The sequence below is a fragment of the Camarhynchus parvulus genome, chromosome 1 (genome assembly GCF_901933205.1).
Source record: "Camarhynchus parvulus chromosome 1, STF_HiC, whole genome shotgun sequence".
Taxonomy (NCBI): domain Eukaryota; kingdom Metazoa; phylum Chordata; class Aves; order Passeriformes; family Thraupidae; genus Camarhynchus; species Camarhynchus parvulus.
The window spans coordinates 27,569,663-27,581,088 of record NC_044571.1 but is presented as its reverse complement, the minus strand read 5'-3'; the positions used below and the strand labels follow the sequence as shown (position 1 = coordinate 27,581,088).

General features: G+C 37.4%; 1 protein-coding gene across 1 annotated transcript; it reads left to right on the top strand.

Moving 5' to 3' along the window:
- Positions 1-1,741: 1,741 nt before the first annotated feature.
- SULT1C4 (sulfotransferase family 1C member 4) lies at positions 1,742-7,840 on the top strand. The gene is made up of 7 exons (XM_030950395.1): positions 1,742-1,907; positions 3,527-3,664; positions 5,307-5,404; positions 5,716-5,842; positions 7,087-7,181; positions 7,389-7,569; positions 7,728-7,840. Exons 1-7 carry the CDS (start codon positions 1,742-1,744, stop codon positions 7,838-7,840), a joined length of 918 nt encoding a protein of 305 aa, XP_030806255.1.
- Positions 7,841-11,426: the final 3,586 nt, after the last annotated feature.

Below are 11,426 nucleotides of genomic sequence, written 5' to 3'. Positions count from 1 at the left end.
GCTCTGCCTGGAGAAGAGAAGGCTTCAGGGTGACCAAACTGTGGCCATGGAGTACCTGAAGGGAATCTACAAGAAAGATGGAGAGAGACTTTTGACAAGGGTATAGAATGACAGGACAAGGGGGTTTCAAACTGAAAGAGAGTAGGTTTAGATTAGTTGTTAGGAAGAAATTCTTAACTGTGAGGGTAGTGAGACAGTAGAACAGGCTGCCCAGAGAAATTGGAAATGCCCCATCCATAAGATGGAGTTTATTTTCCCCATAGCACTCCCACAGTGGTAGTAAGTATAAGTGCAGTAGGCTTACATACAGCAACCACCTGTGGACTGAAGCCCTGCTTTCTGGGAGGTGGCTGGATCACCTGCTGATGGGAAGTAGGGAATAAAATTTTTGGGATGTTTTTTCCTTTGCCTGTACACACAGGATCTTTGCAATTTAGATTAGATATTAGGAAGAAAATTAATTATTCCAAGACTGCTGACAATGAGAGAGACAAATTAATAACCTTGCTGGAGCTATTGACTGACATTTTATGTTGTTGCCAGCAAAGAATCATTCTTTACATGAGAATTCCAAGTGTTTTTCTTTCACAGGATTCGAACAGATTTCACAAACCATGCCAGAAAAAGTGCTTAGTTGTTGGTTGCTGCTGCACTTCCTCCTTTACTCTCCTCATACTGATAGGAAGAATGGAATCTCCACCCACACAAGTTTTCAACCTACTTGTGCCTGAAGATTTAAGTTCCTGCATAGTTGTCAATGCAGCCAAGGACTGAAGACATTTAAGCAGGAAAAATTCTCAGGCAAGTTTCTTTTTCCTTCATTTTTTAAAAAATTTCTTTAGTGACTGCCCAGTCACCAATCCAACATCTCGCTCCGCTCAGCTGAATCCGTAGGAAATTGCTGTGAGTAAACAAGAAAACTAAAGAAAATATTCTAGCAATATTTGCTGTTGGGATTGAAATGTCTTTTTTTTCTGGGTGATATTTTTAGTTGAGATTATTTCTATAGCCTCCCATTAAGCACAGCTTTCTTCTGACCAGACTCTGGAGCTCTGAAAGTTATGCTTAAGAGGTATCCCTGTGAGAAATTCAGAAATCAATAACTAGTTATTGTAAAACAGATTGATTCACATAATTAAAGTCTAACAACCTTTAGTTAATTATCAATCTAGTTCAGGTTATTTACGGGCAACATATTTCAAAACACAGCAAAGAGTTCCAAAAGTGCCAAGATCCAGAAACAAAACACAGAAAAGGTCTGTAAATATTTTTGTGAGTATAAAGCACAAGGATGTTAGCAGGCGTTTCTGTTTATTTTCTTCACAGAGGAAGGGCTGGGTCCTGTGTGTTGATTTCATTATCTGCTGTTATTCTCTGCCTTCTTTTGAATCACACCTCTTTTTTTTTTTTGCCTTTAGAATCCTTCATACCAACCATCAGAATTTTACATGAATGTGTTTGATATGAGAATAATGACATTTTTCTCTTCTGGTATCTGAGTAAAAAAAGTGATTTTTAGAGACACAGAAAACTACCACTAGCAATACACCATGCATTTCTGAAAACAAGATCCAGCTTTAAGAGGTCTATATATGGATCCAGATAGGCCAAATCATGGCAAAAAGAAATCAGAGGACAAGGAATTTTGTCAATAAGAGAGACCTCCAGATGAGTAAATTCAGATTTTTTTGCAGAGCAGCCATGTTAATTCTAAGCCTTTCTTCATGCAGTTCTCATTGCCATGAATAAAATGAAAGATTTGAGTCTGGAAGAGACAATGATTCAACCTGTGTTATTTGAATTGGATGGTGTTCTCCTCACACAACCAATTGCCAGCATTTGGGACCAAGTGTGGAAGTTCAAAGCCAAGCCTGATGATGTGCTCATTGCAACCTATGCAAAAGCAGGTTGGTGTGGGTAGGAAACAGAACAGAAAATTTGGCATCGTGCTTATTGATGGGTTGAGATTTTTTTTTTTTTGTGACTGATATTTGTTTCACTCCAAACTAGACATATTTTAAAGACATGAAGCTGTGTTAGCTGTGACTAGTAACTCCTGACTTCTTTGGCAGATGCAACAACTACCTGTTACTACTGAAGTACAAACACCCAAAGTCTAATGACCTAAAATTGTTACCTTTAACTAAGATTATAGACATTTATATTAATGGTGACAATAGGAGTTTTCCACCAATATGTAGTGATTTAACAGTGCCTAGAAATACGTGATCTTTACTAAGAAATAATAGAAACTCACTGTATGACTATGAAACATATTATGTATTTGGAGAATGATTTTTTGTGTAAACAAGTAGTGATTTCTGAAAATTGATTAATTCTTTAAAATAACCAAATTAATTTAATAATTTTGGTCAACAAACCAACAAAGAAAAATAACACCATTAATATTAGCTATCTGGCATTTTACTCAGTGACTGGACAATATTTCTCCCCTTCATCAAACCCTTTATACTTACTACACAAGAAAACAATTAATAACAAGCATCAATATGAATTCTGTATGAATAAAAACATACAGTTTTGGAGATTCAGGAACAGATATGGGAGAATTTGATCATCATAAAAAATAATTATTTTAATTAGCAACAATTTTTAGGGCTTTTTTTTTTTTTTGGTCAGTAGGGGGAAAATGTTTTTAACAAAAAAATCCACCATTAGTTTTGTAAAACCTGAAGGCTTTTGATTTACTACCTGTATACTAAATGCAAAACCACATTATTTTACCCAGCTGGGATTAAAACCTTCCAGCCACTGAACTGAAAATAAATAAAGTTAGGATTCCATTTGACATTATGTCATATCTGTGTGAGATGCACAACACAAGCATCTTAAGAAGGGCTGAATCTCCTGCCTAAATTGCTTTCCAATTTATCCCTTAGCCTGTTCTCTAGCTGACCTGCCACAGTACCTCAGAGGAGATGTGTCTGACACAGAGATGACAGCTATAAAAGAAAAGTGACACATGAGATACTGTAACTCTCACAAATGTTGCAGTCACTCAGGCAGATGAAATGTACACACTTTCATTAACATGTTCCAAAGGGAAACTTTGCAAATACTTCCACTTTTTTATATTTTCAAACTGTATGAAATTTTAACTCGCTTGAAGTTCAGGTATCGCATTTTTTACTCAAATTCAGTATGAAAACAAAATAGCTGAATTTTTGTGAGGGATTAAAGGAAGGAGTTTCATTCCTCTGCAAATAATATTCTCCCAACAATAGTGAGTTTATCCCAGTGTTTTTTTCAGTACTGGTGTGGGGACTTATTTCTTCAGGCAAGAAGTCTGTCTAAAATGGAATTCTTGAATTGAGCTTTGAGAATTACCTTTGTTGCTTAATTAGACATTTTGCCTGTATCGTACTCTTTTTCCATTTTGTCGATTATTTTCTATGCTATTCTTTCCCCCATTAGCGCAGAGTCCATCCTTGTGGTTTTCAGTGCCCTAATAGAAGAAACTCTTGGCTGTCGTGGACAGAAACATCTAAACACTTGACATTTTCAGGTACCACATGGACCCAGGAGATAGTGGATATGATTCAACATAATGGAGATACTGAGAAGTGTAAACGTGAGAGTACTTACAAACGCCACCCTTTCCTCGAGTGGTTTTTGGCAGAGCCTCCATCTGCACGTTACTCAGGTGAATATTATCTGTATTTTAAGCAAAATGAAACAAAACATGCTCATAGTGCTGATGCCACAAGTGTCCTGGAAAAGGTCCCAATTGCTTTGTTCTTGAACTAAGCACCATTTTGGCTATTAAGGACCAGTTCAGGTGCTTTAACATAAACACCTAGTGCTACTCAAGGTGCTGCAAGGCTGGCAGATGGGATTGCTTCAGGTGCTACTGAAGACCATGATGTTTTGTAGTATCTGAAGCTGTGTTTGATACTCCACAGTATTTAAACCAGCAGCAGATATGTATATAATGGCAATTGAATGGGGCATAGAGGCAATTGAATGCCATTCTGAGACTACAGGCTGTATGGAAGGAAACATATGTCATGGACCTCTTTCTGAGAGGGGCATAATGTTTTTAGTGGTTTTGCTACTGTTTCAAGTAACTGCTGCTCAGTTCTAGGGTCTAGTCATCTAAACAAGCTATGGAACATTCAGGCAACCAGCAGGCTTCACTGGCTTGCAGTGTCTTACAAAAGTCTCCCTCAGCAAGGGCTGTGACAGTGGTCACTGGGGTTTTCAGGATGAAGGGAGAGACATAGATCTGACTCCATGATCAGAAGACTTAATTTATTATTTTATGATATATACATATATTATAACTATGCTAAAAAGAAAAAGAAAGGAAAGGTTTCCAGAAGCTGCTAAGCTAAGAATAGAAAAGTAAAGAATGATAACAAAGGTGGCTGGCCCAACCGAGAGCAAGAGCCAGCTCTGCTGTGAATGGTCACTGAACGAAAACATCCACACCAGAACAATCATGGGTCCCCCTGTTGCATTCCACAGCAGCAGACAGTCATGGTTTACATCTTACTGCTGAAACTTCTCAGCTTCAGCAGGAAAAATCCTGAGAAAGGATTTTTCATAAAAGAAATGTCTGCGACAAATGGCTCCATTTCCACAAAAATCGTTAAGTCAGACTCTCACATCTGAAGCTAAAAAGCTTGACTAGCTCTGCAGAAGTGCTAATTTTTCTCTTCTAAACTAGACTGTGTTGACTCAGAGAGAGACAAAAAATTATAGATGACAGAGGATGATACATGATGACAGGGAAAAAAATTATGGAGGTCATGATAGATGTCTAAAAGGGAAAGGGGAGGAGATGACACATCTCCAAATATCATCAGATATTCCCAAGTAGTCCCATATATCCATAGCTACTGAAAATCCACTGTCATTCTCCTACTTTCTCTGTATGTGCTATCCACAAAGTCTAGTCAGCTGTCATATTCTTGTACCTTAGAAAGATAATATTTCTTACCTCTAAGGTGGAAGGAGACCACCAAATATTGCAAAGGAAAAACTTTGGTTGGATAAATAGAAATTGGTATTTATCATAATCCCTTTGAAAGAAAGTATGGGCCCAAGAAAGCAAAAAGATATAAATCTTTTCTACTCAAATACACAGGTCAAATTTTCTCTAGAAACATTGAAGATGCTTAAGTAATGTTGTATATGTTACCCTGCTAGTAAGTGCTTTGGAGATGAGTGATCAATGCAAGGTGAACTGCTGGAAAGTCACAGTCACAATCACATGTGTGAGCATAGGAAAGAAGTGCTAGTTCAATTTAGAGAACAAATTTTCATAATTAAACATCCCACAGGTCTGGAGTTAGCTGAAGCCATGCCATCTCCACGGACAATAAAAACTCATCTGCCCACGCAGCTGCTGCCTCCATCCTTCTGGGAGCAAAACTGTAAGGTAAGGCTGAAGAGCCCTATTCTACCTCATAGACAAAGAAAGTGACATAAATCAGGGAAGAGTATGTTTTCCAGAATTGCTGGGAAATCAAAAGGTCTTAAAAAATATTTTCCCTTTAATGTGTGAAGTCTGTGGGAATCTAAAGTCACAACTAGGTTACCTGAGCTGGATTCTAGAAAATGGCAGCTTCAAAGCAAAACCTCTTAAATCTCTACCAGCAGGCTCTAAGAGAAAACTCCAGGAGATGCTCAATATCTATATTTGTATAGGCAAGTTAATTTCTTTCTCTCTCTCTTTTCATACCAATAAAGATAATCTACGTGGCAAGAAATGCAAAGGACAACCTGGTGTCATACTACCATTTCCACAGAATGAATAAAGGATTGCCTGATCCAGGAACCTGGGAGGAGTTTGTGGAGAAATTCATGACTGGAAAAGGTGATTAACTGCAATCAGTTGTATATGAGACTTTGATCATTTTAAGAATGCATGGCATTGGTTTTTTAATTTCGGTTATGGTTTGAAATCCTGAGCAGACACTGTGGAAGGATATCTGCTGAACGTGTTTCAGCCATAATTTTTCTTCATTCACAAGTTTTTATTATTACCTAAAGGATTAAATCTATCTTTACGTTTCCATTTTGAGAAAAAACATAAACACTAATCTTTATTCTGTTATAATTCAGAAACACATATCACAATTTTCAGGCTTCATCTCTCTGAGATTAAAATAAGCCATTTGAAAAGGAACAATGGTTTAACTGGTCTTACTACAAACTGATAAAATTTGAAATTTAAAAAAGAAGTGGAGACTTAATTTGGATAGAAATGTGCAGTGTGAAATTGAGATATGGAAGTCTTTGTACCTAAATTAATGTATCTAAAAATCAGGTGTCGGAAAAAAGGCAGTTCTCTAACTAAGGGCAGGCAACCCCTGAAGCAGATTCTTCCCTTTCTAAAAGAGGTGCTGATATCATAGCTTATCCAAGAAACAAAATTTGGTCAAGCAGATGGCAGTTTACAGTTTGAGTCACTAAAGCTTCCTTTGGTCATTAATATTTTTGCCACCATGTAGGCCTTGAGATACCACTGTCTCACTCTCTCACAGCATGAGAGTCACATGTCCAAAGGAGACCTTATGCCTTGTGTTTGACCAGCTCAGCTTGGGAGCTGTCTGTCCCAGAGCAGGCATACAGCATAGAACATATTTACTTCTGTCTTAGCTAATCATTTTGACACTTGCTTGAGAGAAGCAGGCATTTCTGATAGCATACCAAATATTGACACCAGGTAGAATCATAGAATCGCGCAAGCTGGAATGGATTTTTGTTGTCCGTATGTTCCCAACCCCTGCCCTGCTCAAAGCAGGGCTAATTAAGACAAGCCTTGTCCAGATGAGCAAATGAATACTGGAAATGTGTGTTTTCATTGACTATAATGCATCTGCATTTGCTGCCCTTGAAAGTTACACATGAGTCCTGTTCTGAGCATCCATAAACCTGAGGGATTAATAGCAAAAATGCTGTAGCAAGCACAGAGCACAGCAGTGCTTATTATCACAGCCATACTGATTCAAAACCAGCTCGGAAATTCACAGGTACTGGTTAAGAGGCAAACATGAGTGTCACATGTGTTAAAGACAAAATCAGTATTTATAGCTGCTGATGTTACTTCTTTTTCAGTCCTCTGGGGTTCCTGGTATGACCACGTAAAAGGATGGTGGAAGGCAAAAGATAAGCACCGTATACTCTATCTCTTCTATGAAGATATGAAGGAGGTAAAAGGCTGAACATATGTTTATAGACCTCTGAAATCTGTAAGTCTAGCAGAAACTAACTACAAGCAACAGTTTTATATTATAATGCCAGTATCAGTAAATACAGTAACCTGATCTTCTCTGTGTGAGGATTGCAGCTCTCACATGACCTTTGATTTCTTTGCTTTTCCTAGCTCTGTGTCTTATCCCATGTAATTGTTTCTGCAGAATCCAAAGCGAGAAATTCAGAAGATTGCAAAGTTCCTAGAAAAGGATCTGAGTCAGGAGGTTCTAAACAAAATAGTCCATAACACCTCATTTGAGGTAATGAAGGAAAACCCCATGGCAAACTACACTAAAGACTTTCAAGGAATAATGGATCATTCCATTTCCCCATTCATGAGAAAAGGTACTGAGGTTTCTTACTGACATCAACCCTGTCTGGTTGTCATTCTGTCATTTTGAAATAAGCATTGAAGTACAAGTATCCAATAAGTTGTGGATAATGAGCTTCAGGAAATACTGGTATATCAATCTTTTCTCTTTTTTTGCTTTGCCATTTCTTAGGGACCGTTGCAGACTGGAAGAATCATTTCACTGTGGCACAGAATGAGAAATTTGATGAAGATTATAAGAAGAAAATGTCTGATACCTCTCTTGTTTTTCGCATGGAATTGTAATTACTTGCAATTGAAATCTATGATCTTCAGCTTTTCCCATGTTATATATTTTGCTTTTCTTTCACAAAATGCCAGTGTCCCTAAGATCTTCCTTTCACACATTACTGATTTTTCATTATTGGGAGAGTGCCCAAATGATGCCAAAGTTTAAATCTCCCTCAAGAAAATAACTCCACTGGACAATTCTCAGTCACCCCCACCACAGTTACTTTCAGCATTAATAAAATATTTCAAAGATGCTGTGGGTTTTGATCATTGTAAAACTGCAGTTGATATTGCTGGCATTTTCAAATCAAACTCTAACAGAAACTAGGAGCCAACAGGAAAAAAGGTGTTAAAAGAATGCAACAGATTGTATGAACATTAATCAGTAAATAACAATATATAAATTTAAAGATGGTCAAGTATAAAGAGAGGAACAGAAGTGCAAAATGTAGAATAAATTTCATTTTCTCTCATTTTAAGTTGGACATAAGAAACGCTGTTGAAATGAAAGCAACATTTCCAAAAACACCAAACACCCATTACTTCCTTTGATAAAAATTGCTGAAGGGCTATATAGAGGCATTTATTTACAGTCTAGCTGTGGGCACAGTAGTCCTTATTGCATCTCACATTTGCCTTCTGAACTGGACATCATAATGTTCTTGTAACATTTGGAAAATTCTGAGTTGGTATGAACCAGGTGAAGAATCAATGCTGCAAATGCCATCTCCCTCTTCACTGTTATAAAAGTGTTCATCAGATACTTCATGTCATTGCCTTCTCCTTTCCCTTACCAATCAAATATATAAACAGCTTACTGAGGCTCTTAGTTGCAATAGGGCCTGGTAGATACTGGAAAATAAAAACCAGTTCTGCTTCAGCATTAGTACCATAACTACAGCCTTGCTTTGAGCTTGTGCAAAATTAACTGAAGCAATTCATAATCCATTTAATTGAAGGCAACTGTTACTAATCCACTTTTGGATTTAAAGTGCCATCATGGAGTTGGCATGCAAAAAACTCCACAAAGACTTCCTGCTTAACTGAGTTTGCACTCTGAATGTTGGAGGGAACAAAATGTAGATTACAGCAGCTAAAGGAAAGTACATCTTAGTCTCATTTAGTCTAGTTTAGTCAAGTTTAATACAAAAAATGTTTGCTGGGGATATTTTCTCTTTGGCTCATGGAGAGTTAAAAGTAAGCTAAAAAGCCGTAGCAATATGAGCAGCTGTCAAATGCAAAGCTCATTTCAGGCTACTTACTTAATCCACATATTGCAGTCATTAATGCAGCCATCAAGGGTAGCACGTATCTAAAGTGAATGCAATCATAAAGGGCAGCAATACCTTGCATCAATTTGAAAATAAACAAAAAGTTGCCGGGTGAATGTAGGAGTTACATTGTCCTGGCCCACAGAGTTTTGCCCAAAAATGCAGGAATCGCTGAAACTGGAAGCATGTATTTACTACATTCATGTAATATTTTTTTTAAAACTTGAGGTCCACAGATTCCTGCCCACAAACAAAGGATGTCTCAGTAAAATGACTACCCGAGAAAAAATTATCTGTCAGAGGCACTGCTGTTTATCACAGCAAGAGCAAGGCTAAATACCAGCTTGAGGAGCTTTCTGCTACTTGTTTGGGTTTTGTTTATGATTAACTTGATTTACTGTCCCACTAGTATGAAGAAAAGGTGTTGCCTGCCCTTTCAGATATTTCCACTCTCTTGGGTTGCTCTATGAAACTATGCGAGTCAGCACAGTTTGTCAATCTAATCCTCATTCAGTGCCACAAGAGGTATCAGTAAATGGAAAACAACTTAACTCAGGAGCTTGGTGACATTTTATGAGCAGTGCTGTACAAAAGGTCACACAGATGACCTGTTTGCTCCTCCCTTGAAATCTCAAAACTATCAGAAAAGCAAAATGCTGACTGGCTGAAGCCTTATTTGAAAAGGGACTTGCATAGCAACTGCAAGGATAGGGGCACCATATTATAAGGGAATAGTAACACATTGAGAAAGTCACCTTTGCTCTCACTTTCTTAGGTAACTTTTCACCCAGCTGCAATTCAGCTGCTATAAACAACAGATAAAAAGTACCACAGGTCAGATTGCAGTCCTAGAATACAAAAGGGGAGAAACAAACACTTGATATGTGGCTACATAAGAAGTGGCTTTTCTTATGCTATTGATATTATCTTTCTATATATTCAGAGACAGGAATCTAAACTATTTTGACAAAATATAGCTGGCAGGAGACTTTCTGGTTTTTATGCCTTCTCCAGCCACCACAGCTGAGAGATCAATTTACAGATTCAATCATGATTTGCAAAATATTCACTAGTGTAAAACTACAGGGAGTAGTTTATTGTTACTAGTGAAAATTATTTGACCTGTAGTTATGAAGAAAATTTGGGAAAAAGGTTAATGGGTTGTATGCATCCCTCAAAGGCCATAGATTCTACCATGGCTTGGTGTCTATTTTGACTTTATGTCAATAGAATTGTGCATATGCTTCTGGGCATATGCCTGGAGGGTGCCCTCATCTAGAGTGCCTTTAACTTCCATGTCTTTAGGTCTGACAGTTGCTATGTACAGAAGAACTTTAAATGATGTGTCTGTATATGGCGATTTTTTACTAATACCAACAAAAGTTGGTAAGAAATTTAACATATTTTTATGTAAGGTACTGTAAATCAATGAGCACCTGCAGAAGGAGATTGTATGTGTACAGCCACATTATTTCAAATAATTTAAACTATTGTCGCACTTCTGATGGAAACACATGACTCTATTTACTGTGGAGACAAAAGTGTACAGAAATACATTAGGCATAAGTCCTAAAAATACATCCATGCTTTATTTTCATCCAGTTATCCAGATGCACAGCTTTACTAACCTTCTCAGATGCAACATCTTCAATATCAGTTTAACAAGACTTGTAGCAGTTTAGCTAATGCAATCCCACAGCAACTTCTTCGATGCTGCTTGTTTCTTCTTTTAGAAGAAAGTGTCCCTGCTGGGTTTTGATATTACAGAAACTTTGTTATTCATCTCAAAAAATGTTTCAGGGTCAGTGTCCATTAATGCATGTGAACTGTTCATGTGGTTCTGTTTTGCAGCTCTGCATTAACAACTACCAAAACAAATCCTTCCATGGGAATGACCAAAGATTCCTGCTTCAACATAGACTGTTTAAAAGACACTGCTGTATTAATTCTAGAATAGGCATATTCCCTCTTGAGCTTGGCTGTCATTAGCAGCTAGGGGAGATATTTTACCTTCACATGGAATGCAACCATTTGTGAAAGAGAATGAAAGAAGCACAGAGCTACAAAAAAATTAAAGAAACAGGCAAGTGAGTTGTTCTATCATCCTAGCTAGCATTCAAAGACAGAGGGATACTGCTTTCCTTTCCACTAATCTAACTTGAAGTGAAAGTCTGTTTCTCCGGTTAAGAAAACAGACCATGCAGAGGAAGATTTTATGTAATCTGCCCTATCCATACAGAATATTGATATCATACTTTATATTAATGGTTTACATCAACATGTTCATAAAGTGTTTTACCTTGACAACAAGGTTAATTATTAATTATGGC